Source organism: Embiotoca jacksoni, unplaced genomic scaffold, assembly GCF_022577435.1.
Source record: "Embiotoca jacksoni isolate LCO1_2020_lvr unplaced genomic scaffold, fEmbJac1.0.p SCAF_18, whole genome shotgun sequence".
Lineage (NCBI taxonomy): Eukaryota > Metazoa > Chordata > Actinopteri > Embiotocidae > Embiotoca > Embiotoca jacksoni.
In genome coordinates this window covers 4,938,201-4,965,871 of record NW_027185318.1, presented here as the reverse complement: position 1 = coordinate 4,965,871, position 27,671 = coordinate 4,938,201, and the positions used below count along the sequence as shown (strand labels likewise).

The 27,671-nt window shown below is 42.4% G+C and overlaps 3 protein-coding genes across 6 annotated transcripts in view; 2 read left to right on the top strand and 1 right to left on the bottom strand.

The window, feature by feature from the left end:
• Positions 1-17,077, top strand: part of asap2a (ArfGAP with SH3 domain, ankyrin repeat and PH domain 2a) — a 51,760-nt gene extending 34,683 nt beyond the window's left edge. For 2 of the 3 annotated variants that reach the window (XM_069152311.1, XM_069152309.1), the window contains 19 exons: positions 483-586; positions 1,217-1,286; positions 1,832-1,919; positions 2,767-2,815; positions 3,186-3,352; positions 5,039-5,172; positions 5,771-5,865; positions 7,003-7,192; positions 7,354-7,439; positions 7,668-7,783; positions 8,819-8,886; positions 8,974-9,081; positions 9,980-10,214; positions 10,741-10,893; positions 11,763-11,868; positions 12,375-12,433; positions 12,563-12,642; positions 13,541-13,660; positions 15,068-17,077. In XM_069152311.1, coding sequence (XP_069008412.1) covers positions 483-586; positions 1,217-1,286; positions 1,832-1,919; positions 2,767-2,815; positions 3,186-3,352; positions 5,039-5,172; positions 5,771-5,865; positions 7,003-7,192; positions 7,354-7,439; positions 7,668-7,783; positions 8,819-8,886; positions 8,974-9,081; positions 9,980-10,214; positions 10,741-10,893; positions 11,763-11,868; positions 12,375-12,433; positions 12,563-12,642; positions 13,541-13,660; positions 15,068-15,142 — 2,103 coding nt within the window. In that variant the 3' untranslated portion in view covers positions 15,143-17,077. The remainder of the gene's footprint in view (positions 1-482; positions 587-1,216; positions 1,287-1,831; positions 1,920-2,766; positions 2,816-3,185; positions 3,353-5,038; positions 5,173-5,770; positions 5,866-7,002; positions 7,193-7,353; positions 7,440-7,667; positions 7,784-8,818; positions 8,887-8,973; positions 9,082-9,979; positions 10,215-10,740; positions 10,894-11,762; positions 11,869-12,374; positions 12,434-12,562; positions 12,643-13,540; positions 13,661-15,067) is intronic. The other variant, XM_069152310.1, reaches the window with a different exon arrangement.
• A 328-nt stretch (positions 17,078-17,405) lies between these two features.
• On the bottom strand, positions 17,406-20,733 carry itgb1bp1 (integrin beta 1 binding protein 1). 2 transcript variants are annotated; one of them, XM_069152313.1, is made up of 7 exons: positions 20,617-20,733; positions 19,794-19,910; positions 19,619-19,697; positions 19,409-19,539; positions 19,169-19,261; positions 18,641-18,790; positions 17,406-18,489 (listed from the first exon to the last, which is right to left on the bottom strand). In XM_069152313.1, exons 2-7 carry the CDS (start codon positions 19,863-19,865, stop codon positions 18,418-18,420), a joined length of 597 nt encoding a protein of 198 aa, XP_069008414.1. In that variant the 5' UTR covers positions 19,866-19,910; positions 20,617-20,733; the 3' UTR covers positions 17,406-18,417. The 2 variants fall into 2 exon arrangements, with proteins under 2 accessions (XP_069008414.1, XP_069008415.1); XM_069152314.1 differs by having other exon boundaries at positions 20,627-20,733.
• Positions 20,734-21,006: 273 nt separating this feature from the next.
• LOC138199971 (cleavage and polyadenylation specificity factor subunit 3) lies at positions 21,007-27,654 on the top strand. The gene is made up of 18 exons (XM_069152304.1): positions 21,007-21,182; positions 21,293-21,356; positions 22,004-22,101; positions 22,302-22,430; positions 22,531-22,708; positions 22,828-22,917; positions 23,035-23,185; positions 23,360-23,535; positions 23,641-23,799; positions 24,036-24,182; positions 24,295-24,447; positions 24,569-24,677; positions 24,773-24,871; positions 25,727-25,821; positions 26,250-26,337; positions 26,469-26,535; positions 26,642-26,738; positions 26,852-27,654. The coding sequence occupies exons 1-18, from the start codon at positions 21,112-21,114 to the stop codon at positions 26,951-26,953; spliced, it is 2,073 nt and encodes a 690-aa protein (XP_069008405.1). The 5' UTR covers positions 21,007-21,111; the 3' UTR covers positions 26,954-27,654.
• Positions 27,655-27,671: the final 17 nt, after the last annotated feature.

The window sequence follows — 27,671 nt, the reverse complement described above, 5'->3', positions numbered from 1 at the left end:
TCCTCTCTGTTTCCCGGAGTGTTTCCAGAAAGGAAATTACATCACTCCCACAAAAATCTGGCTTTTTTGTTTGATCCTTTGTCGAGGTTACGTTGCAGTCAAAGACAAATATCCAGATGATAAATCTATTAAATTGAGTCAATTTAAGGTTTTATGTGTTAAAACTGCAGCCAGGCAAGTAATCAAAATGTGATTTGTCTTTTTGATGCCTCTAATTAATTAGACCCCGACTTCAGAGGTGTGAAAGCTCCTCTTATTTTCTCTCCTCCTTCATGTGTGTAAAATCAATCAGGCCACCAGCAGTAATTTTCTTCCGATAATATTTGTCTTGAAATTCTCAGAGGAGCAGGAGACCCAGAAGCAGGATAAACCGGAGTAATTTTACGCCTCCATAGCGCCCACTTTCACTGCATGCTGTTTTTGCAAACCCAATGTGCGGCTTCTTGTTTTTCCTCTTATTCCCTGTCGGTGTGTTTTCCCAGGATTCACAGGTGCGGCAGAGCACCACCTACAGCCTGCACCAGCCGCAGGGCAACAAGGAGCATGGCACAGAGCGCAGCGGGTGCCTGTACAAGAAAAGCGACGGGTGAGTTTATCATCAGATGGTGTACAAAAGATCAGATGCAGTGTCTCAGCTCGACATAATGTCTGTAATAAATGCACTGAAATTAAGGTTGTTTTTATTTCATACTAGAAAGCAGATAAAGTTGCAGCTGCAGATTTGGTTTACGTTCAACAAATTATCTGCAGATTGTTATCTGGATTCATTATTTTGATCATAAAAATCAAAAGAGGATAAAAATGGCCACAATTTCCCAGAGCCCAAGGTAACATTGTTCTCAAAGATTTTCAAAATAAAAGGATACAAAACAGTTCATCTTTACACTGGGAAACTTTGGAAGCAGAAGTTCTTCTTTTTTTTTTCCCCTTGAAAATTGATTATCAAAATTGGTGCAAATCAATTTTCTATTATTCGACTAACCAGTCACTTGACCAGTTGTTTCAGCTTTTATTGTTCTATTGCAAAACACACTGCTCAGCCTGTGGCTCATCACTAATGCATGTGAATCCCTCATGTGATCATATTAAATATTTTATCAAATGTGTCCGACTTCACTGTGCCACTGTACTGTATCTGTAACACATTACTCACTGGTGTGTGTGTGTGTGTGTGTGTGTGTGTGTGTGTGTGTGTGTGTGTGTGTGTGTGTCCCAGATTGAGGAAAGTGTGGCAGAAGAGAAAGTGCACGGCAAAGAATGGATACCTCACCATCTCACACGGCACAGTAAGCAAACACTTTTTTTTGGTCTGTGTGCTCTGGAGAAAAAAAAAAAAAAAAAAAAACTGCTCAAAACATGAATATGAGTGTGCAGTGTGTTTGTTACACTTCAAACACACACACACACACACACACACACACACACTTGATGCAGACACATGTCTGACACAGCCTGACACACTTTACTGTTTAGTGTCTTGGCTGCAGGCCTTCTCTCTGGCTGGTCATTATCTTCACCCATTAGCCATGAATATATTAACATCAGGCTGCAGAGCTCACAGTCTGGGTTTGTTAACACTCTCCTCACATCGCTGCCTCAGCTGAGTCTCATTTAAATCTGCTCGTTCCCGTAAAAAACATTGAGCCCAGACAACACCTCTGCCTGACCCAGTTCGGCTCGCACACAGCAGCCTATCGGATGTTTCATTCGTCTCCAGCAGCCGCCGGATGCGGTTCAACACAACAGTTTCACTCACTTGTTGTTGTCGTTGTTGTTGTTTTTCTCCACCCTGCCTCCCTCTCCGTCCCGCATGTCTGTCTCTCTCTGGCAGGCGAACCGACCGCCAGCTAAACTCAACCTGCTCACCTGTCAGGTGAAACACAACCCTGAGGAGAAGCGGAGCTTTGACCTCATATCACGTGAGTTCAGCCTCCTCTCTTTGGCCTCGGATTTTCTGTCGCCGTCGTGTTTTTGTTTGGTTTGGTTTTCTTTCCATGGGACCTCCTCTTTTCCTTTTTCCCAGTCTGGGGTCAGTGTCGCCAAACACTTTGTTGTATTTAGCTCAGACAGCACGAGGCCAAGGTTTGTTTCAACAGCAGCAAACAAAAAGATGAGCTGATTTAAAACAATAGATTTGAACACATCTGACTTCAGTATTATGGTCAAAAACGAGAAGGAACTGCAAACACAAAGTCGTGTCTTTCTTTTCACAACCGACATTTCATGTACTAAATGATTGAGTGAAAACATCTGAAAACAATCGTTTCTTCCTCCATGATTTGTTTTTATCTGCCAAAAAAAAAACAACCCGATCAAATAATATCAAATACATTACTTGGAATCATTTTCAGACGTTCTACTTCCTGGCTGGACGGTGACGTATCTGATGATACATCGTTTTGGCTTTTAACTGGTTTCATGACTAAGTTGGAAGTGGAACGATGACAGGAAATGACATCACAGTTCACAGTTGTTTTAAGGTTGCAGGCCAGTTTCTCAGCTCACAGAAGAGATTTAGAGGTTAAAGCTTTGGCCACTAGAGACAAATAATTAAAGCTGCTTCGGACATAAAAAAAAAACAACAGATCTCCATGGTTATTTGGCCGATTCCTATCAAAACATATGAACATGTTTTGTTGCTGTGTTCAGTTGCAGAGTCGGATCTTTCAGTAGGACACGTCGAGTTTTTTTTACCACATCTCTACGGCTGTTCGATTTATTTATTTTTTCTCTTCCATTCATCTTTTTTTTTTGTTTTTGTTTTAGATGACAGAACGTATCACTTTCAGGCCGAGGACGACCAGGACTGTCAGATGTAAGTGCCTGTTCCTTCCCCTTGTGAGTGTGTGTGTGTGTGTGTGTGTGTGTGTGTGTGTGTGTGTGTGTGTGTGTGTGTGTGTGTGTGTGTGTCTTGAGCCTGAGTGCATCCTGTTTACCACCTCGACTCCTTTCCACACACTCCCTACCTCACACCCAGTCAGAGGCTCAGCCTTGTGTTCCACCTCCCGTCCATTAACACTTCTCTCCTTCCCATTTTTCTTCCTCTTTCTTTAAGTACGCCTCAGCCCTACTTTCACCTTCTCCCCGCTCCACTTTCTCCTCTTCCTCTGTCGATATTCTCATGTTCATGTGCCTGACTCGCATCTCCTGTGCGCCCTTCCTCCATCCTCTGCTCCCTCCTCCAGCTGGATCTCGGTGCTGCAGAACAGTAAGGAGGAGGCGTTGAATCAGGCTTTTAAAGGGGACCATCATGTTGGAGAGAACAACATTGTGCAGGAGCTGACCAAGGCAATCCTGGGGGAAGTCAAGAGGATGACAGGAAATGACGTGTGTTGTGACTGCGGAGCCCCCAGTGAGTGGAAAACCCCCTCGACTCACAAATGCTTTAAGGCACAGAATTTAGATTAGCGCGCTTAAACCATGCAAAACTAGAACATCTAAATGATGATTTGCGGTGCAATTTTTTTTTTACCTTCCGGGCAGCATTTGGTTGCTTTTTATTTCACTGTGGTTTGAAAATCAACTCGCTCGGATGTGATACTTGTTGGAGATAAGTTATCTGTCACTGTCGCAACATTTCATGATCTTTTATTGTCCCAATTACATGATCATTGCCTACTAATCTGGTTATATTTATAAAACTCTATCAACACCAGATGTCCCATAATACAGAGCTGTTGACCTAAGAAATGTGCAACATTTTTACAACAAGAAAAAAAATAACCAAATGCACACATATAACATAGTCATGTATTTTGGGAACCAAATCAATTCTTCTTAGGTTGAATGAGAGGAATTGAGGTCTCAGGATTTCCTAGATTTGTGACTTCATTTCCCTGGAGCCCTGGAAATGCTATAAAATGCATTATGAAAATATAGGTAGTGCACACATAGTCCTCTTCTAAAAAAAAATGTATAGTCAGTTATGCAGTTCTACAATTTCTTTTCAACAATTACAGATGGAAATGTTCATTTAAATGCAGTTTTTAATGGTTGTAATGGACAGATTATTATCTCAGTCTTGACATTAATGTTGTTCACGTATCACATATGCAGTTTGAGGTTTCACACTGCTGTAAGACTCTGCCCTTTTGAGTTCATAAAATAACTGCAACCATCATGCAGGATCCAAAACAAGCATTTTCAAACTGGCCGAGTCGCTGTGCAGATTTTCCACCTCGTGGCGCAGCAGCAGGAAACTTCATTCATTATTTAAACCTCCTGACACAGGGACAGGATCAGCCAGGATCAAACTGGGATTATCCACAGCTCTGCGCTCCCAATCAAATTTCATACGTGGTGAGAAATCCTACAAATCATGGGAAAAGAATGACATATTCTCGAGCCGCGATGATGTCTTTAAAATCACAGGAAATCCTTCAGGCCGTTCTCCTTTGTTCTCGACTTTGTCAAAAAATGAAGTTAACAACATGTTGGCAGGAGAATTTTGAAGCAAATCTCTGAAATAAACGGAAATTATGTGACGCTTGGAAGCAAATCCAATATATCCGTTTCTATGCTAAGCTTTGGGAAAGAGTTAGAAGTGAAGTAATAAACAGCAGTATATATGCAGGTAGTGTGCTACATGCAAAACCACTGAGATAGTCCTCGAGTTAGAAATTGCTAAAACGACAGAGTGGATCGTCTGTTCGAGATGTTCGGTCACAACTTTGAAATGAGTTTTTCCTCCATGTAAATTCGTCCTGCATGTGTGTGTGTACTTTTAACATGGTACATATGACGGGCACAGAGTCTCCAGGCCAGACTTGGTTACAGTTCCTCGTGGTCACTTTCCTCTGTCATTGTGTGCTGTGCCACAGTGAAAATCCCTTCAGGCAGCTATTACATTTCCAGAGTCCCTGAAGTTCCCACAAGGACACATCAAAGTTGGCTCACAAGCTGCAGAAATGACTTTTACTTTATTGCTTTTTGCCCAATGGCATTTCATCACCACTGTTAATTTTCTCCCTCTTTTCCCTCATGTGTTGTTTGTGTCCTCTCCTTCTCTCCTATTTTCTTTTCCTTTCTCTCCCTTCAGACCCGACATGGCTCTCCACCAACCTGGGCATTCTCACCTGTATCGAGTGTTCGGGGATCCACAGGGAGCTGGGAGTCCACTACTCCCGGATCCAGTCCCTCACTCTGGACGTACTCAGCACCTCGGAGCTCTTGGTAAATCTCGTTTTGATGTCCGCCTCGAGTCTCCTGTTATTAAGTTATTGAGTTGTTTCCGTTGTATTGATTTTCCATCCAGATCTCTCAGGAGATTTTCAGGCAGGATAACATCAGAAAAGAAAAGAGTAAAGGAACAAGGGAAGTGGACGATAATAAGGAGGACAGTATATCAGGCAGGAGATGAATTTGGGGAGAAGGACGGAGAGTGGCGGACCTCATTCTCTTCCTCCTTGAAGACCTCTGGAAGTCTCCACACTCAGAATAGCTGAGATTTTGTTTGGCTTTTCTAATCAGCGTTTGGTGTAGAGATTTACCGCCTGTGGGACGGCCGGGATTAAATGCTTCCAGTCATGATTGCTTGCCTCGGTGTTAAGACGCCAGTCTCGTTGGCCACAAACGGACGTGCAGCCCGTGAGGCTCCACACTTACAGTTCAGGATGTCAACTGCTTCCCAATGGTTGTGTAAGCTGTAATGATGACTTTTGAATTAATTAATGTGGCACAGAAAATTATACATTACTACTTTTACTGTGTGTGTGTGTGTGTGTGTGTGTGTGTGTGTGTGTGTGTGTGTGTGTGTGTGTGCGCTCCACAGCTGGCCAAGAATGTGGGGAATGCAGGCTTTAATGAAATCATGGAGGCTTGTTTAAGTGTTGAAAATGTGGTGAAACCCAACCCAGCCAGTGACATGTAAGTCACCCCTGCAGCTTCACTCTTTCTCCGTCCCCTCGTCTCACCTCCATTCCTCTTTTCCCAGTCCTGCTTCGTCACACATCTCACGTTACACTCTGCCACAGCCGATCAACTTAACCGTGACCCTTTTACACATTTTAACCAACAATTTGCTGATCATGTTTTCTGAACTGGATTAATTGTGTTTTTAATTAGTGTAATTGGTAAATTTCCAATCTGATGAACATTCATTTTGCAGGCCATCAAGGTACTTTTGTGTCTTTTTTTTTTTTATGCAAGCATAAAAAACTGTTTTGACAGCAGATTTCTCGCACTGTAATCACAAAATCAAGTTTCTAAGTAAAAATGTATGAACTGAGATTATAATATTTTGAATTGCAAACAAATTCCCACCTTTAAAGTTTTATTGGTTTTGGTCACAGACTTGAGAATTTTGCTTGCCTCATAAAAAGTTTGGGTTGTGAATTTTTGATTGCAGTGCGAGGAATTGGCTCTAAAGATGTTTTTTTATGCTTGCATAAAACAAATAAAAAAAGACACAAAGGCACCTTGATTTTCCCACTAACATTTTAGCACACAGCTGTTCGAATCACATTCAGTGTTGGAAGTCATAAACAAGTTGTCGACAAAACACGGAGGGTTGTGTTTTGCTTTTCTACACCTGCTTTTCGCAGGTTCCTGGAAGTTACTAAATTCAGAAAAATATAAGATTTTGTAGCAAAAGGTCTCAATAATAATACCACATACGCAGTGGACATGGCTGCATGCTTCATTGTTCCTTCATCAAAATGTTCACCGTAGGCAGTTATACCTTGTAGATTGCAGGTGTAACATGATTTAAGACAGAGAAACATTTTATCGTACTTTTTATGGCTTGTATACGGCTGCTTCTACTTGGAAATAAAGACTATTATAAACTTTAACCACACATTTAGATGGTTGCTAAAAAACAAAACAACATCGTATATTTATAGAACAGTTTTGATCAGCGGCTGTTAATCGGTGCATCTATAAATTTGATGTACAATCGCGCGCGCACACACACACACACACACACACACACACACACACTCCTTTATTGTAAAAGATATCCAGCAGCTGTTAAAGAACATCTGTCCCCGTGTTCTCCACCAGGCAGGCGAGGAAAGACTTCATCACAGCCAAATACACGGAGAAACGCTTCGCCAGGAAGAACTGTCCCGATTCGACGTCACGGCTCCACACGCTGTGCGACGCAGTGAAGTCGCGAGACATCTTCTCCCTCATCCAGGTCTACGCCGAGGGGGTCGACCTCATGGAGCCCATTCCTCTCGCCAACGGACACGTCAGTGCACAAAGCGTTTCTCCTGCCGTGACATCGAACTTGATCTGCGTAGCTTTTTCCATGTAGAGCTGCGTGTTGCATGTTTTTGGCTCTTCCCCGTGAAAACACCTCATGTTCCAAGAGGTTTTATGCAGATATTTCATCTTTTTTTTTTATATCAGGAACAAGGGGAGACGGCCCTTCATCTCGCAGTCAGGCTGGTGGATAGAACGTCTCTTCACATCGTAGACTTCCTCACTCAGAACAGGTAAACACGGGAGGAAAACAACAGAAGGAAACCAGAAGTCAGTGTGCTGAGACTCTGCAGCAAACATTTAAGAGATCCCCTGTAAAAAAGAAAAAAAAGAAATTCTAAGAATGTTTTTTTTTTTTTTTTTTTATCTTTAGTTGGGAGGAGATTAGATATCTAGTGGGGATGAACAGAAGAAAGAAAAGTTTTTATAAAGTTTTCTCCTCTGTTTGTGTCTCCTGGCAGTTTAAATTTGGATAAGCAGACGGCCAAAGGCAGCACAGCGCTGCACTACTGCTGCCTGACCGACAACAGCGAGTGTTTGAAGCTGCTGCTGCGGGGGAAAGCCTCCATAGAGATCGGTAAGGAAGCAAACCAGCAGCAAACAGTGCAGCTGTAGTGTTCCCTGTCTTTCTTTTTGTGTAGCACCCAATTAGGTACATTAACTGAAATATTGTCAACACATTTGTGAGGTAATTGTATTTCCATGTTCTGCTACTTCTTACTTTTCCTTCCACTGTATTTCAAAAATGTAAAAATCTACTTTTCACTTTCCTAAATTTTACAAACAGATAACTTTACAAATTTTGCTGACCCTTTTTTTTTTTTTAAATAAAAAAACCACTTCCTCTTTAATCTGGAATTAAAAGCTTTTCATAATTCTGGTGCCTTTTTTTTTTTTTTGCCTTGTTTCGAGTATCTCGACTGCTTTGGAAGTTTTTAAGACTTTATTGCACATGAATAACTACTAAATACATATACTTTACATATATACTATAAAGCTTAACTTCTGCAAAAATGCTGCTAATGTGTTGATACATCTAAAATATACATTACATAACATAAGTTGAACCCACCAATGTTAAAAATAACTTATGTTTAATACTTATAATAATAACTACGATGACTGATAACATTTGGCGGTTAGTATTTACTGTATATACTTTAACCACAGTCAAATTTTGAATGCAGAACTTGCAACCGATTGCTTTTACATTGCTGTAGTATTTGAATATGCACACTTGTCTCACACACTTTTTCCTCTGGCCGCCTCCCAACGTCTCGCTCTCAAACATACAAACGCTCCTTGTTCCAAGTCTCTCAGGTTTAGTTCCCAGGAGTTCGGCCCTTGAAAAAACAGAGCATGGCGAGTTTTCTCACAACACTAATCGCCCTGCTTCGCTCGGAAATCAGCAAAACAACCAGATAACACATGCAGAGGGGAGGAGGAGGACACGGAGAGAGAAAGCACGGAGTGGCTTAGTGTGGGAAAAGACTTAATTACACATTTCTCATGTTACAATGAAAGAGAGGGGAAGAAAATGGGCTGCGTGTTTGTGTTCATGCGGACTGTGGATGCAACAGTGATTATATGCGTCTGTTGTTTTCCCTTCCAGCTAATGAGACCGGAGAGACGCCACTGGATATCGCTCGGAGGCTCAAACACCTCCAGTGCGAGGAGCTGGTGAGTTCACTGTGTTCAGAGCCGGCTTCTGCGCATCACCGCCTGCAACGGTGGAAGAGCTGTCAGTCACTTTGTTTGTGTTTACAGTTAAACCAAGCGCTGGCAGGAAAATTCAACGCCCACGTCCACGTCGAGTATGAATGGTGCCTGCAGCATGAAGACCTGGATGAGAGCGACGAGGACCTGGATGAGAAGGTGAGTGACAGTTTGGTGAACATGAATAATAATAATACTGTATTTGTGAAAATGGTGAGAAAAGTTCAAAGAAAGGGGAAAAAAAAAAATCTGATTTATAGCAGCTGATCAGACAAAAAGATCAAGCTGAGAAGCTTTGAAGAATTTCGGAAAGGGAATATTTTCTTTCGTTTTGTTCCTAATGAATAAAATATCTTGGGATCCAAAACTGAAAACCTGAATTCATCATTCCTATTGTACTTTCGAATCAATGCTCTCGGATTATTTGTGTGTTTTTGCTTGTCAGTGCTGCCAAAAGTACTGAACTTGAAGTTTATTGCAGGTTGTTGACTTTTTTGTTTGAGGTAAAATTGGGAACGGTTTTGTAAGTGTGATAAAGATGGTAACGGCTCGGTTGAGGGCAAAAAAGTGTCTTTTGTGTGTTGTAGATGTTTGAGTGATTTCATTTTACCTAAACTTAAGGGGTTGGCAAAATGTTTCTGTATAATCACAGGGATTTGACAGCAAAGGAGAGAGGAGAAATGCAACATGTATCCTAACCATCAGATTTTTTTTTCGGGTGGTGGGGGATCAAATTCAAAAGAGGGAACCAAAAAGGGTGAAGAATCAGCAGCACTTAGAGGTCGGTCAAAGAGACCTAAGAAACCTCCATAAAGAACCCCGAAAGATGACAAATTGATATTTTCTTTTGTTTTGATATCATTGAAGTAAATGTGGTTTGTGAAAGCCTGATCTGATTGGACCTGAGCTCATAGCAGAGGTTACACAGCAGACATTTCCTGTGGCAAATAATTTCAGAAGGGACTGTAAAATGTAAAAAAAAAAAATGAAGAGATAGTTTTCTTGGTTTTGTACTTGACAATTGACCCATCCTCTAACCTCTCGCTGCTCCCTCCAGCCGAGTCCTCACCGGAGAGACGAGCGTCCGGTCAGCTGTTACACCCCGGGCAGCAACTCCCACCTCCAGTCCAGCCTGGGCTCGGCGGGCCGCGACGCCGCCAACCTCGCCAAGGACAAGCCGCGCACCTACATGCCCAACCTGGTCAACAACGAGACCTACGGCACCATCCTCAACACCAGCCCCACTCAGGCCGCCACCACCTCCGCTCCGCCCCTGCCCCCGAGGAACCTGGGTAAGCTCAGGCAGCAGTATCAGAAACAAAATTAACGTGTTAAAAGTTTACATTGAGAAGATTAAAATCCAGATAGCCTCGATAAACTGAAACCGGCCCATTTGCCTGTTTTGGGAAGCGATATTTTCACCCGTTGAAACGCCACTGATGTCTCTGAAGCTTTGGAACGTCCCGTCAGAGGCGCATGGATCGGAGGTCTTTTCCAGAAAGTTGTTGATCAATTTGCTGTAATTCTTTTAGTTAACTGTGTGCCAAGCTCACCACAGCCGGTCCTTAACAGCATCAGTGAGTGTGTGGAGAGCTGCCAACAGAGCGCAGGAGAAATAACCAGCTGTGTTGTCCACCTCACCTCTCCGGCATTCTGCACATTCCCTCTCCCCTGTTAACTGTCGCTCTCAATTACAATGCAGTAAAAATGACTGAACTTTGATAGCGGACGATAGTTCTGGCAAGCGCACTGCATTCTCCCCATCGACATAATTTTTTTCCATTTTAATAATCCCTTCTCCTTTTCCATCTCTCTCAGTCCAGTTATCAGGTCTGGGAGGAATCAGTCAGTCCTCAGCGTCCAGCAGCTGGAAGCCGGGTCCTTTAGACCTGGTTGGCCGACAGAGGTCGTCCTCAGACCCCCCCAACATGCATCCTCCGGTCCCCCCCATGAGGCTCACTTCAACGGGAGGTAAAGACCCTTAGTTTGCTGTCGATATGCACCCGTGACTACGGCTCCGGTGAGGGCATGTTAGCATAGATCAGTGTTTTTTTGGCTGGAGCTCAGTGCAGTTTATAATAAACAATTTACTGGAAGATGCCATTTAAATGGTTCATTTTTATATCAGATGAAAAGACACAAAACGACAACAAAAATCATACTTTGCTAAGTCTTTCCCAGTTGTTTTTTTCTTTATGGACAAAAAATCTGTACTAAATCATCAAAGTTTTTGGATTTATTGTTCCAAGTTAGTGTTCTTCTCGTTTCTAACATAATAAATAAAATATAAATTAAAAAAAAATGTATGTAATTATCATGAACAAACACAATCATCATTGATAATGATTGTTTCATGCAAAGGCCACGAGACTTTCTTGAAGTCGTTGCATTGTACTGCATTCACTATACTGCTGTAGGACAAGCTTCAGCCTCAGTGTCACTCAGGTTGAATTGTACAGGGGATGCAGTGTCTGTTGAAAATTCTCCTCAACGACTTTCAACAACTCCTTAAGGTGTTAACTACCCCACAAAGAGTTAAAACCTGTAACTCTTCTCCGGTCAGTCAGAACTGAAACCTTTTGGATGAGAGGCAAAAGGTGTTCAAGAAACTAAAGAGGTCCGGTTGCCTTTTGGATAAAACTTAAATTAAGCGTGACCTGAATGGCTGAGAACCTTTACACACAGCTTGTTTTCAGAATAAAAGCTCATTGTTGACCTAAATGCTCTTATCACAAGCGTGTCTCAGTAGCTGTTCTTGATCTCGGTTTATCTGTTAAAAAAAAAAAAAAAGCCCAAACGTATAATCAGAATGCAAATGAAAGAATTACGTTGTGTTCCAGGTCTGTGTGTTTCTTCTGTGGCGAAGATGGAAGCCCTGAGCATTCAGTCGAAGTCGGGCCAGGGGCCGCTGGGGTCCAGGACTGTGCCACCTAAATCCCCTGCAGGGTAAGAGTGTTAAAACACGCGTGCATATTCAGCCGATGCAATTCTTTGTATGTCTGCAGACCTAAATGTCATGGCAGCATGCACTTAAACCCAACCAAAGTTCACTAGTGTCTTTCCAGCTGCATTACATTCACAAGAAAACACTTGGCTCATATAATTCACTACACATACGCAGGAACATTATGCATTAGTCCGGCGTTGTGTATCTTGCTGTTCTGAATGATGTAATGTATTCGCTTCCCGAGAGGAATGAGAGTACATGGCTGCTGTTTATCCGCCTCATTAGCTTCCAGGCTAAACTCTGCATCGAGCCAGACGAGTAATAACTCTCCTCCACAGTCGTCCTTTTGTCTTTGTGTCTCCCACAGGGCTGATAGTGCTGTAATAAATCTGTAAAAAAGCTGCAGAGAGCTGTCGGGCGGTTTTTTTGTTTCTCAATTTGATTATTACTCTGTTGATGGGAGCCCATTTTTATTCTTTCTTCTTTCCTTTTTTTTTTTTTGCAGCAATGATAAAAGCTTCAACAGAGGACCTCTAAATCGAACAGCATCCATCGAAAGAGCTGGTGAGTGAATTATTGGTACAGGCTCTTTAAACCGTGCAGTGTACAGAAACTCAACTTCTTTTACTATCCGTCAGATCCTGTGGAAAGTCTTGTTGTCGTTGTGATGTAATTTCCTTTTCCTGCTTGCAGCTAAGGAAGTGCCAGGATGCCCCCAAAACTCCGTAGGTCAGTCTCTGCCTCCAGCCCCGATGCCGAGGAAGGCCTACCCGGTGAGTGCCTCACTCTTCCTCTTATTATCGTCCGGATTGTACTTTGCTTATTCATTCCTTCTGTAGTACAGATTCGTCGGCAGCTTGTTTTCCAAGTCACGATTTATTCCTTCATTAGTGTTGTGCAATTCCCTCCCCTATTGTTTCAGTGCTTCCAGTGTCTACTTGGAAAATAAATTTCCTTCCTGTAGTCTGAGCTGAGAAGTTGTTCAGCTGTTTTTCAGTGGAAGAGGGCGAGTTTAATTAGCCGCCTGGTCTGTGTTGTACCCGGTAACAGCAGTCAGATTAAATCTAAATCAAATTCAACTTTGGCGTCACTTTGGTGGGAGCCAGATATGAAAGTTTTTGTGCATTCACATATGTGCCTTTGGGTCGTGGGTGTGTGTAATTTCACCTTCTTTGGCTTTTGATGATCACAGGGAAGGGAGGGCTCGTGTTTCCTGTTGACCGCATTTTGGCTTTGGATTAAGCTGTTTTGGATCTGTTGTGCTGTTTCCCTTCTGTTTGCACTGATATGTGGAAACGCTTGTACAGCGTTGTGTCTCAACACAGTTGTCTTGTGTGTGCGGAAATCGGTTATCTCTGCAGCTTATTGTTTTATTGGTAGGCTGTCAGCCGCAATAACTTTTGTCTGTATGGCTGGAAATAAATGTACATGTTTCCACCGCGCTCTAAAAAAAAAAAAAAAAATGGGTGAGTTGTCCTTAACATGTTGACCGATGATGACAGAGGAGGGTTGCACGAAAGCATTGACACCCACTCGGGCTTCACAGGCCCTTTTGCATTTGTTCCCAAAAATAAAAAAACGTGTTTAACACAAATGCACAATTCTGAACATTTTTCTTTTTCATCTGCGCAAACATGAAATGACCCGTGTGCGCTGGCTGCTGTCCCTCAGAAGCAGAGGCCAAAGCGAGTGAAAGCCATCTACAACTGCATAGCCGACAACCCTGACGAGCTGACCTTCTCAGAGGGCGAGGTGATCGTGGTGGATGGAGAGGAGGACCAGGAGTGGTGGGTGAGTATCTCTCATGCAGGAGACTTGATGTACACATGTAGGTTATTATTATTATTATTATTATTTTTTTGTTGTTGGTCATTTTAGATACTTGTTTTCGGATTTAAAGCACAAAGCGCTCCCAGTCCAAGTAACTAGCTCCGGTTCTGTTTCCACCGCCGTGGATGTCGGCGCGCTCGGTAACCATGGTGGCCAAAAGCAAAAAGCCATGACCTCATTCTGGCCTATATCCCCGCCACCTCCTCCTCTTTTTCCGCCTGCTGTTTGCTTCCTCTGTGGAGCCCCTTGTGTGATCGTCGGCCAGCTGCAACTTGTTTTCCTCTGAGCCACCCCTGCAGATATGACCGTATTTAGTCAGTCTCTCTCTCTCTCTCTCTCTCTGTCTCTGTCTGTCCTTGCATGGACCCAAAGTCCCCCCCCGAGGTCAACGCCATGTTCCGAGCATCCAACGGCGTTATCGTTCTGTTTAAGATATTGAAATCACAGCACAGTAATGAAGCAGCACTTGCACTTTTGCTTTCAAACAGGCCTATAATATGACATGAATCTTCCCACTTTCATTTGTGGGTTTCTTGTGTGTAAAAAATATTCAATAAGTGAAGCAACATAAATGAGGGAAGGATGCTTTGTTGCGGGTGAAGACAATGTTTTAAATATGACTTTGAACTCTGATGTGGTTTCAGTTACCCACAAAGCAGGCTGGATCCCCACTTGATATTATTTTTGTGTTTTTTCTTCAGTGGCTCGCCGTGTTTCATTTGTAGCCTTCTGCGAACGTTGTCGGAGCAGAAACATGTCCGAGCTTTTTACTTTCAGGTGTAGACGACGTTTAGAATGACTTATATGGAGATAATAAGTACTGTCTTCTTAACACCCAAGGTAATATAAAAGAGGAAAGTCCTTTGAATAATATTGCTGAGATATTTTTGTGACGTGATGGTGTTTCATAGGGATGGATGTTGTCATTGATCTCCCAGTACGATTCAATTTTGTTTCAGAAAATCCTGATTTGTACTCATTTTGCATGAAAGGTATATTTTGAAATCTTTAGCTGAATAACCTTTTTGTGTACTTTTATATAAACGAATCAGTCGGTGCATAAAAATGAGCATGAACGTACACAAACATACCAAGAACAGTCACAAACATTAATGTTGGGATTTTAAGAATCAAGATGGGATCATGTTGGTAAAAACGGCAATTTACTGGAAAACAGATTGTTTTTTTGATCACTCAATCCTATTTGTGTTTTAGTGGTGTTGTATATGTCCTTTAGATTACTCAATTTGTTGAATGCAGTCAAATATTTTAGACCCCCTTCCTGAAAAATTCAGAAAAAAAAAAAAAAGTCTTTTGTCCTTCCTTTTATGATCCTCTGACCTCGCCTCTCGTCTCTTTTCTTAACAGCTGGGCCACATCGAAGGAGACCCGATGAGAAGAGGAGCCTTCCCCGTAACGTTCGTACACTTCATCGCTGACTGAAAGGTCGCCCTGGGTGTTTAGGAAGCGTCGCGGGATGCAGCGTCCCTATTTCACCCGTCTCCGTCAACAAATACATCCACCTTCGTCCCAATATTTGTTGTACACATCGTCGTCATCCTGATCATCATCATCCTCATCATCATCTCCGCTGGCGTCTTGAGTGAGATTGCTTAGGTATCACTGCTGTAGCATCAACTTTGGCTGCACCTTTGTGTGTGGGTGTCGTCAAGGCAACCGAGTCGGGGCGTCCCAGAGGGACCCGTGGGGACCGTATGTGGTTTTAATGCTTGCTGTTAATGTTCGTGACACAGACTCTAAAAATTACACACAAAAAAAAGATGATTGTAGTGAACGACCTCTCGCAATACATGCACTTTTCTTGTCTTTATCCGTTACATCATAAGTTGACATTTGACATAATGAAGGTTGTATGTACAGTACTCGTTTCATCGCTTTTCGGTGCGGCTGCATTGTACAGACACTCCTTTAAAAGGACAGTACTGAGAAGAATACAGCAGTGTATTTTAACTTAATAACAAATGTAAATGTGAACCTAGTCAACATGCTTACATTCCACATCTGCGCATGAGCGATTTTTAAATGTCTGCTTATAGGTGCAACTCTGCAGACCTGTAGTAGCCCTCCTGTGTGGAGGTTTTTCTAATGGTGCTAAGTTAACCCTGGAACATGCTGGAAGCTGCACCCAAGGGAGCGCTTCACTGTCCTCCTTTCAAGGACCGACTGGTGTTTTGAAAAGGGAGAAGCTGCATGTTAAAGTGGCCTCCAGCTCATCACACCCCAGAGCGCCCATTTCTTCAGGTGTGAATAGACTGAATAGAGCTGCAAATAAATTCAAATGTCTTCTGGGAATGCTTTCCCACAGACACACACAGACACACACGCACAGCCTGTGCTATTTTAGCGTGGGTGGATCACATTCAATAGCAACTTTCCAGTTCTTCCTCTGGTCAAATGCTGGCACCGACTGGAGCTGCAGCAGCCAGTAATTACCTTTTGCACCGAGTCTGATCCTCAGGCTGTCTCCGCCTGTCATCTGCCTTATTAGAGGAAGAGGAAGTGTGTGTTTGTGTGTGCATGTGTTGTCTGCACAGAATAAGCTGCAAATGAAAGAGTATGAAAATAAGAGGAAATCAACGATGAGCTCGGGAATGTGATAAAAAGCGGGAGTTGGCTCTGTGACTTTTGTTGCTTACTCTCGCTTTTGAGAACACTCGCACTCTGACAGGCCGATCTTTGTTTTGTTGTCCCAAAGGAGCGATAGTAAGTCTGTATCTTTGACAACCAGAGAGGCAGGAGGATCCTTCCTGCAGCTTAAGCCTCATGCCAGTACATCTCTGGGGCCCTTTGATGTAGAAAGATGAGTTTATCTAAAGTGTAAACAAATATAAAGCATACAGTGTAATTAACTTCTGTTTTGTTGCAGAGCAACTTTCTATCTGTTCATATTGTTCATATTTAGGCATTTAACCTGAACCCAGAGCCTTCCATGGATTTGTGAATGACAAGAGACGCATGTGAATGGTAGCTGATGCGCTCTCTTCACCATGTTTAATATTAACTCACTGGAAAGAGGAAGATTTAATAAAATATTCGTGTAAATAGATTTTGGTTTTGTTTGTGGATATTTAAATGTAAAAAAAAAGAAAGAAAGAAAAAAAAAGAGCAGAGTTAATGTGGGCAGTAAATGTCTTTTAATGCACTGTGGTGATGAGCAGTTACAGATACGACCTCAGCTGGACCTGTGTGTGTGTGTGTGTGTGTGCGCGGTGTAAACACCAGACACTCATACACACACAACTGGGAAAATAAACTCAATTCATTCTCATTAACCGTCTGTGGATCACTACATTGACTCTTAACTCTGTTGTGCAAGTAAATGAGAAAATAAAACTGGAATAATAAAATATGAAATAACACCAGGCTCTTGTTATTTCTTTAAAGTATTGAGGAATTTATGAACCATTTGTAGAAGTAATGGTGCCTGCTTTTGCTACATTATTCCGGTGATCAAATGTTTTAAATCATTTCAACCCAACGCTGCAGTTTAAGCTGATGACCTGCATTTTTAAAACAGCTTGACTGGTGCGAGTTCCAGCTAAAAGCCAGACGGATCAAGAGCTCCCTCTGATGGAGAATAATTCAGCATGTCTACATCCACCTTTAAAAATATACATGTATTTTTTTATTGCTTTAGCAATAGCTCAGATCAATCGAGCACATAAAAGTAAATACGACACTGACAGAAAACAAAATGACTCTTTAATCACAGCTGTATTGTACCAGATCAAATACTTTCATTTTGCTTACCGTCACACATTTTCAACAGGATCACAGTGAAAAGGAGGCCGTGGGTTGTTATCGTACAAAGTCAAGTTAGTACCGCACCGGTCAACAAATTCTTCCCCCAAAATGTTTCCTATGTGACTCCCCAGCCTCTTTGAATTTACATGGTGTCACTTAATCTAATGCAGATTTGATCATGACGTTAAATACAAAAAACAAAACAAACTTTTGGTACCAAGAAATTCACCGCACATCCGCAGTAAATAGAAATGAGAACCAAACTCAAATAAGTCATTAAAATGGATAAATCACACAAATTGAAAAAAAAACAAAAAAACAAAAGGGATAAAATATAAGATCTGGGGCAAAGTTGAAGTAACCAAAACTGCAGTTAAAAAAATACACAACACACACACAAAATTATTCCTAAACCTGTGAAGGGATCTCGGTGATTTCCTCATTAAGAAAAGCATTTGTCAAATCTGTGTCACAGTGTCTCCCATTAATAAAAACACTGTGTAGCCTTTCGTACCATGACTTATATTAAATATGATTAGTTAAATATTACACTGCTAGTTCCAAAGGCTTTTTTTTTTTTAAAGGCAAACATTTCCCTCTTCTCTGAACGTTACTTTATTTTGAAAGGGCGAACTGACAGGTGAGGTAACGGAAACAACTTACAAGAAAAATATTCAGACAAATTCACAGTAGTTTTGTCTCAACTGGAGGATGACGGGAGGATTAACGGTACCTAACACGTGCAGGATTTTTTTTTTATCAACACAAGGTCACAAAATAATCACTTATTTGCCCTCCAGGTGACCTCGACTCCAGATAATAAAGCAAAGTTGAAAAACGAGGGAAATGGTTGCAATGCAGCCGTGGTGGTTTTATAAATGAGCTATTTCTGGTTTTGCAGTTGTTTCACTTTCACTCGTTTCACTCGTCTCCCATCTGTTCCTCGTGCGGCCTCACGATTTGTCTGATGTCAGAGCACAGTCAAAAGAAGCCGACAGCACCTTGCAGATGGACTGAGCCTGCTCCTGTTCAGACAGATAGAAAGCAACGCGCATAAGAGAGAGAGAGGAAAACGGCAGTATTCAGTAACCACAGGCAGGTCATGGACATGCTACTGTCACAAATCTTTAGTTTTCATTTCTAATATCCTCCATCCAGTTTTCCCTTCACACCCACCGAGCTGCTGCACTGGTACACCCAGATGCTGCATTCCTCTTGCTTCGTGTCAGTGGTTTTCAGAGCCAGGAGGTTCTTCCCTGCACCCAGGCCGTCGTCGTAACACAGCATGCGCACGATCAGGTAGAGAGGGTGCCGATGCAGCACGTCCTGTCAAGAGTACAGTTAACGACGGGGGATTACCGACTAATCAGCATGAGGATCTTTACTATGTGGTCAAGAAAGATGCGAGCGCTCAGTGGCAAATTTCTATGGAGAGGTAAAAATGTTTCAGGTCAAATGTTAAAAGCCAAATTGGGTAAAAAAAAATAAATAAATAAAAAAAAAAATGTCAAGGGAACTTTGCAGGGATGACTGAAATATTTGAGTCGGCAGCTTTGTGCAGAACCATGACAAAAATATAACCTGATGCTGAACTCATAAACCACGCTGCGTGGCTGTATTGATGACTCGGCAATACTGCGGAGTCCAATCAATGAGCATTCACTCACTACAGCATATCACTTTTCTGTTTGGTCCGCTACTCACACACTGGTTCAGGGAGGCCACTTTGACTCCGTACTTGGACACTCCCAGAGCCATCTCCTCGTCCGCGGGCACGAAAGGCAGCTTTCCGTCTTGCTGTGCAAAGAATCGCATCATTTATGGCATCTTCTCCATTGTATTGTGAACGAACAATGTTATATTGATGACCGTAGGACCGGGTAAAACTGGGGCGGCCGTTATTGCTACTTTAAATTTGTCACTGAATATCTGCGGCCCCTTTACCTGAGCAGCATCGATATAGTTGATGAGGTCCAGAGGTTCCTGGAGGGTCTTGCTCATGTCGAACTGTAACTTCTCAATGGATCCCACATACTTCACCCGGAACTCGGCGCACGTCTCGGATGTGCTGTTTCCTGCAGGGAACCATACAAACAATTAAAAAGAGAGGGGCAGCGCCGATGTGCAGACAAGTTTAACGACGGTCACACTGACCTGAGCTCTTGGTGGAATCTGTATCGAGGCTGGCAACAGTGCTCGACCTGGAAAGTCCTCCCAGGCTGGAGTCAACAGACTGCAGAGAGACAAAGAGACACCGGACAGTGTTGGCCGGATGAAAACTGAAGATCTGCGGTTCTGTCGCGACACACCCGCGTGCGAGTTACTGTACCTTGCTTTTGGTGCTGATCTCGCTGCTTTGCGAGCTGCTGCTGCTGTGGCGCTTTTTGACTTTCCGAAACATCCTTCACCATGACGACCGCATCCAGCCCTCCAAGCGCCCTCCGACCTGCGGCGTCACAAACAGCACTGCCTCCTCAAGTCTCAATGGAGATTATGAATAATTGAATGAAGTGTTGTCTAGATTTTGAATAATTCATGCTTCACTCGTTGCAGTCACTGATACACAGCAAATCTATATATTTTAATAGTGTTTGTTAATAAAGCTATATTTATTGATTTAGAAATACCTTTTAAATGTTTTAAGTTAAATTAATTTGTCATTCAAATGCTGTACATTTTGTAGGTTACCGTAGTAACCATGAGAAGTAAAAAAATTAAAAAAGGGGGGGCACCAATTAAAAGAGGAAACCAATTCATCCGACGCACGTGCTGCTTTCACAACCTCGTCAGAGTAAAATGACGTCAGAGCCCGATATCACTGTGATGGGAGTTGGTCGGTGTGTCTGAAAGGGTTAGGAGCCGGGAAATTAAAAAATTAAACAAAAATTACAAATGAGACAACAGGTTACGTTTTGAGTCGACCTGCTGTCGTTTAACTACGTGGAATAAACAAAACAATGCGCAGCTGCACACTTAAAAACACGCGTTTGGCCCCCAACTCTTCCTACTCCACCTTAAATGTCCCCCACCGCATTCATTTTCAAAAAAAAAAAAAAAAAAAAGTTAGAAACCGAGGACTTTACTGGGGAGTTGGTTCAACACTAACGCAGTGAGTAATTCAGTGGCGTGGGGGAACTTAAATACAAGCGTACCTGTTCGTACCGTCTCCGTCTTCAATGCACCGTCTGAACTTAATTTTCCCTCAGATGCGCTTTCTGTTTACCTCATTTTGACTCTTCAGTTTCCCTTCGAGTCGAGCAGCCTCCACCCAACCCCACTTAAAGGGGACGCTCCACCCCCCCCACCCACCCACCTCCAAAAAAAATGTCTAAAGTTGAATATTGACCAGACACGTCTGTGAATACTATATATATTTTTGAGTTTTTATATCGCTTAATGTAAAAAATATTTCTAACAATATTTTTTTTTTATTGTTGTTTTATATATATGTTAGGGCAAAAACAAAAGCAGCTGTCCCGGAACTTGTATTGACGCTCTTGATTCTAGTCGGCGGTATTTTGCACACGCCGCCGGAAGTCAGCCGTTGCGCGAGTCCCGCCCCTCCCGTTCATTCAACAAAACACAGTACCAATGTGATCCCGTTTATTTTTTTCCATTTTTAAATTGACCTACAAAATTTTGCGAATATGGCCACAAAACGCAAAGTAGATATAATCGTCCCCGCTGAAGAAAGCGACCAGCTTTTAATTCGTCCACTGTGAGTTAATTTAGCGATTTTGAGCGGCTGCTTCTGCATAATAATAATAATAATAATAATAATAATAATAATAAATGTTATTCTTAATGTTTTTTTCTCTCATGTTACAGCGGTGCTGGTCAGGAGGTTGGGAGGTCATGCATCATCCTGGAGTTCAAAGGAAGGAAAATTATGGTAAATATGATCTGCGTGCTGCTCTATGACTTCATTTTTATATATATATATATATATATATATATATATATATATATTCTGTACCTTTGTCAGAAATGTCTAAAGATTTTCTTCTACTCAGTGATATTTCTGATTTCTGAATATTTTAACGACTACCTATGAAGGTATTTTTGTGTCTTTATTATGCAAGCGAAAAATAAAAACAGTTTTAAAAGCAAATTTCTTGCACTGCAATCAAAAATCACGTTTGTAAGTCAAAATATACAAACTGAGAATGAAATGGTTGCGTTGCAAACAAATTTTTCTTTTGCAGTTTTGTTAGTTTTGGTCACAGAATTAAGAATTTTGCTCATGAAACTAGACTTTTGCTGCAAATTGAAAACCTTTGCTCTCAAGTCAAAAACCTTCATACCTACGTGTTTGACAACAGCATGAATATATTTGAAGGAATACAACCTGCAATTTTATGTTCTTATTTTATGCAGGCTTTAAAAATTGCAATCTGTTGTTTTTATTTCTAATATTTGAAACATGCTATTGTTTTTTTTGTTGATTCCTACAACTGGAAGAAAAAAAAAATAGAGCAGTATTGATACTGCGTGGATCATCCAGGGTGAACTGGGTAAAGTAATATTTGTGTTTCACAGCTGGACTGCGGCATTCACCCCGGCTTGGAGGGAATGGACGCACTCCCCTACATAGACTTGATCGACCCAGCTGAGATCGACCTGCTGCTCATCAGCCAGTGAGTTTATCCCTCCTCTCTTTTCTTTGCTGCACAGTCTGTTTTAAATGAGTAGAAATTGAATTATATATTTCCTGCACCAGTTTCAGCAAGACGAGTTCTTCTGCTTGTAATCAGATGGTCAAATTAAGTTACTTTAAATAATGTTTCAGATGATCATATTTGGAGGTCTGAGGTTCATGTGTGTGTCCTGTCATCAGTTTCCACCTGGATCACTGCGGGGCTCTGCCCTGGTTCCTCCAGAAGACCAGCTTTAAAGGGAGGACTTTCATGACTCACGCCACGAAGGCCATCTACCGCTGGTTACTATCAGACTACGTCAAAGTCAGGTGAGCGCAAACGTACCTCTCTCATCAGAAAACGCTCTGATTTGTTGAATTACAGTGTAGCCTGCAATTTTTTTTATTTTTTAAAATTTTTTTATTGCAGCAATATCTCTGCAGACGACATGCTGTACACTGAGACAGACTTGGAGGAAAGCATGGACAAGATCGAGACCATCAACTTCCACGAGGTCAAGGAAGTGGCTGGGATCAAGTTTTGGTGCTACCACGCCGGCCATGTGCTGGGAGCTGCCATGTTCATGATTGAAATAGCCGGAGTCAAAGTAATGATTCTTTTTTTTATCTTATCGTCTAATTGCTTTGTTTCAGAAAGCCCGGTTGCTTTACAGAAACAACGTTTATCGTTCAAGTCTATTGATTGTCTCTTCTTTACCCCTTAAAGCTGCTGTACACAGGAGACTTCTCCCGACAAGAAGACCGGCATCTAATGGCAGCTGAAATCCCGAGTGTCAAACCAGACATCTTAATCATAGTATGACCAAAGCAAAAATATTCATTTAAATAGTAATAGTTCACACAGAAGCCTATTTTAAAAGGATATTTAGGTGATTACAACGTGGTGAATACGGTGTTATTTTTCTTTCTGCAGGAGTCAACCTACGGCACTCACATCCATGAAAAGAGGGAAGAGCGTGAAGCTCGGTTCTGCAACACAGTCCACGACATCGTCAACAGAGAGGGTCGCTGTTTAATCCCCGTGTTTGCCTTGGGACGAGCCCAGGAACTGCTGCTTATCTTGGGTTAGAAGTCATGTTTGACTCCCTGATTTGGATCATTTACAACATCTCATTTGACACCAACAACCCTCTTTTTGTATTTCAGTTGTTTCTGAAGATAATTTTGACTTTTTGGATCTTTATTTCCTTGCATCAATCAGAGGAGTCTGTAAGGCAGTGTGTTATGTTCTCTTGTAGATGAATACTGGCAGAATCACCCAGAGCTCCACGACATCCCCATCTATTATGCTTCATCGCTGGCCAAGAAGTGCATGGCCGTGTACCAGACTTACGTCAACGCAATGAATGACAAGATCCGCAAGGCCATAAACATCAACAACCCTTTTGTCTTCAAGCACATCAGCAATCTTAAGGTGGAGAGTGTTACAGGCTCTTAATGGAGTTCTTCAGGCTTAATTACCACCTATCATGTAACAGCTAAACATCCATTTAACTCTTGTGTGTGTTTTTTTTTCCAGAGCATGGATCACTTCGATGACATCGGGCCCAGTGTGGTGATGGCGTCTCCAGGGATGATGCAGAGTGGACTTTCCAGAGAGCTCTTTGAGAGCTGGTGCACTGACAAGAGGAACGGAGTGATCATCGCTGGATACTGTGTAGAGGGCACGCTGGCCAAGGTCAGAGCACAGCAGGACAGCCCACAGTGTTTCTCAGCGAAGTGAAAAATAGTGTTTAGAGCTAATAATCGATAGATTCCATTGTTGTCTTGGAGAAAAGTGAAGATATTTACTGCAATTTCCAGGTCATCTAAATTCAAATTGGACGTAATTTGAAACGGTGAATTTGTATAACCACATTAAGTGTTGTATAAGTACATCTCGCCCTCACTGTGATTACTGTGCGCGCTCTGCAGCACATCATGTCTGAGCCGGAGGAGATCACCACCATGTCCGGCCAGAAGCTGCAGCTGAAGATGTCGGTGGACTACATCTCCTTTTCTGCTCACACCGACTACCAGCAGACCAGCGAGTTCATCAGGGCTCTCAAACCACCGCACGTGGTAGGAAGGGGAAAAGGAAAAAAAAAAAATCCGTTACCTGTCATCATTTTTTTTCGAATTGTAAACAGAAATGCTTTCATAACTATTGCACGTTTTTTTTTTTTTTTCTCAGATCCTTGTACACGGGGAGCAGAACGAGATGGCCCGGCTGAAGGCTGCACTGATCAGGGAGTACGAAGATAACGACCAGGTTCACATCGAAGTCCACAACCCTCGCAACACAGAGGCCGTCACGCTGAACTTCAGAGGAGAGAAACTCGCCAAGGTTGCTAAACTTTTTCGTGATTTACGGTCACCGTGCGCTCCTTCTGACTTATGAGTCTTACGCTTGCCAACTTGACACTGTTAATTTTGTTAAACACATAAAGCACCTCTCCTCCTCTCAGGTGATGGGCTCTCTGGCTGATAAGAAGTGTATCCAGGGTCAGAGGGTGTCGGGCATTCTGGTGAAGAAGAACTTCAACTACCACATCCTCAACCCGTCCGACCTGTCCAGTAGGTCACTTTTCATTGTTGTCTTGTACCGGGAAGCTGCATCATACAACCGCGTCTGCTGGGAGCTGTACTGACTTCATGTGTCCGTTCTGCAGCGTACACAGAGCTGGCCATGAGCACAGTGAAGCAGGCCCAGGCCATCCCCTTCACTGGGCCTTACTCACTGCTGGTCTGCCATCTGAGAAACCTCACTGGTAAGACTTCTTTATATGGGAGTGAAATCTCCGGGTACATCGACCGACACTTTAGTTCGAAAAACTGTAGGATTGCGTTTTATTCTGGAAACGACGAGGCACACATCTACGCTCACTTCCTGAATGGGTCTTATCAGTCACAATGTGTCCTCCTCTGAGTTGTTACACCCCCATCACATGACTCCTTTTATTTATTTTTTTTAGAAGAAGAAGACAACAGCTTCATCAGCCTTGACTACCAGTGGTTAGTTTAACATAATGAATGACAGGAGTGCAGTAAATTGTGCATTTTGCAAAGCTACTGCTGATAACAGTTCCCGTGTCCCGGAGGCTTATCGGCTCTACGTGCAGCGCTGGTGTTGCACCGTATTTGGTCGCGCATCAGATTCTCTGCCCTGCTGGGATATTCGTCTCACTTCTCACATCTTAACTCAACCGACGTGATGTGACGAGTATGTAAAAGGTCGTGTGTGTGTTACGCGTTCAGGCTGAAACGTTGCTCGACAAGCTCGTTTCAGCGTGGACGTAACGTACGAGTAGCTTTTAGAGAGAGGAGAGAGAGTACACACACACACACACACACAGATGTCATGATAAGCTGCAGTTGTCCAATCCAATCTCTTTAATCTTTAATCACAATCTGTCAGTAGTCCTTATAATGCTGGTGATACCATTTTTAGATGATTAATTACTCATTTTAATACATGTTCACTGGGAGTGAGATGTTTTAATTTCTCTCACACCAAATCACTTTCCAGTTTGATATACAAGGCTTGTTTATGAAGTTTTGCAAATGTGGAGTACAGCTGTTTCGCTGACCTTGAAATTGACCCCCCCATGTTGTCTGCGTCTCAGGTGATGTGGAAGAGCTGGAAGGAACCGAAAAGAACACTTTGAGGATCTTTAAAAACATCACTCTGATCCACGAGGTCGGCATGGTGCTGCTGGAGGTGAGCAGCAGGACGTTGACTGGAAATCTCTCTTTTTGGTCCTGTGAGAAGTGGCTACGTCATAATCTGCTATTTTTTTTTGCTCAAGGCTACTTTTGTTCACTGCGTGTGCTCAGCTTGCTTAATTCAGCTGCAGGGTATGGAGCCTCGGACGTACCGGCCTTCGAAGAACTCAACCTCCACTCAGGCTCAGACATGAACTCATTACTAAAGCACAGTGGAAAGTGCTGGCAAAAAAAAAAAAAAAAATCACTTCCAGATTGTTGATACAGACATGAGGTTTATCTTATGAATACAAAGGCCCAATGCCATGTCCCAGATTTGAATGGGAATTTAAAGTATTCTGCTCAGAGATCGAGGTTGGAGTTTAGTTTTGTTTAATAGCTGCAGTTCGCCCAACCAGCCTTCCTCTGTGTCTCGTGTTTCAGTGGATCGCTAACCCTCTGAATGACATGTACGCTGACGCGGTCACCACTGTGGTCCTGGAAGTCCAGTCAAACCCAAAGGCTCAAAAAGGTCCGTAGATACCGACCACTTCTTTTTCACGTGAACCCATTTCCTGTTTATCATCGTGACTAAAGAAGGCTCTAATGAGCTGCGTGGTTAATGGCATGAAGTGAGTGATCCAATTTGTGTTTCATTAACAGCCATGGAGACCCAGACTGCCATAGTGGACATGGATGTCTACCAAGCCCGGCTGGAAGTCATGTTGCAGTGAGTGCGACAATAAATCTATTCTTAATAACACTGTATAAGTGGATATTCTGATCTCCTGTGGAATTTTTATCTGCTCAGATAATCAGATGATTAATCTTTTCAGGGACATGTTTGGAGTCGATTGTGTGGACTTCAGCGATGGTAAAAACATCTCTGTGACAGTGGACGGGAAAACGGTCCACATTTGCTTGGAAACAAGGGTGAGAAGCTTTCAGCCAGCCAAACTAAGACAGAACAATGTGTTTGGTGTGCTGGATTTGTTTTGTAACTGACCTTTTTTTTCTTTTTTTTTTACCCCCCCCCTCCTCACCAGTCGGTGTGCTGCGAGGACGAGTGCACAGAGGACGACTCCCTGAGAGAGATGGTGGAACTGGCAGTGCAGCGGCTCTATGACGCTCTGAACCCGGTCATCTGAGAACAGACACGAGCTGCAGACATGTTTTTAACCAGTTGAGCTTCACATTTTATTAAGAAGCTTTAAAAAAAAAAAAGAGAGAATAATTTTTACATATTTCGCCATGCACAAAGGGAAGTCTGATTTGTGACTGTAAAACCACGCAAAAGCATAAGCTGTCATCTCCCCCCCCTCGATTTTAGTGTTAATTTATAATACGAGCACTTTTAATTCTATTTAATAAGTTAACTGTATTTGTGTGTAGATTTGTTGTAGGTTTTGTTTGACCTGAGTTTATCACTAATATGCACTGATATGACAGACTTGTGTTTACTTTTAACTGTGATGTGAACTGTGAATTTCTAAACGCACTAAATGTATGTTTTCATTGTATAATGTTTAAATCAGACTACCGATTCAAAAGTGTGCGTTGAATTATTTCAGTAATTGTATCAGCCACAGGGCTTCACATTTCTTTTGGGTGTGCGTGCATTTTTTTTTCTCCACCACAACAATACGGTTTTGTCGTTACCCGTCTTTCTTTTTCCCATCCTCATTGGTCATTTCTAAACGCATTACGAAAGTGATTGGAAGATTTTAACAGTTCTGCTTCATCCTCCACAGGATGGTTGAAAAGCTCAACTCAATGCTTCTGGGAAGAAGCCGCCGCTCACGACAAGCAGCGTGCAACAATAGTCCCGTGGCCGGTGGTCATGTACGACATGCCTTAAGTATATTG

What these genes read in the sequence shown, in the direction of transcription:
- itgb1bp1 (XM_069152313.1), bottom strand. Translation starts at nt 19,865, where the DNA reads ATGTTTCGGAAAGTCAAAAAGCGCCACAGCAGCAGCAGCTCGCAAAGC. An exon ending in AGATCAGCACCAAAAGCAAG is followed by an intron (nt 19,698 to 19,793) that starts GTACAGTAACTC and finishes GTCTCTCTGCAG; the next exon opens with TCTGTTGACTCCAGCCTGGG. An exon ending in ACTATATCGATGCTGCTCAG is followed by an intron (nt 19,262 to 19,408) that starts GTAAAGGGGCCG and finishes TTCTTTGCACAG; the next exon opens with CAAGACGGAAAGCTGCCTTT.
- LOC138199971 (XM_069152304.1), top strand. Translation starts at nt 21,112, where the DNA reads ATGGCCACAAAACGCAAAGTAGATATAATCGTCCCCGCTGAAGAAAGC. An exon ending in TCAGACTACGTCAAAGTCAG is followed by an intron (nt 22,431 to 22,530) that starts GTGAGCGCAAAC and finishes TTTTTATTGCAG; the next exon opens with CAATATCTCTGCAGACGACA. An exon ending in GGAACTGCTGCTTATCTTGG is followed by an intron (nt 23,186 to 23,359) that starts GTTAGAAGTCAT and finishes GTTCTCTTGTAG; the next exon opens with ATGAATACTGGCAGAATCAC.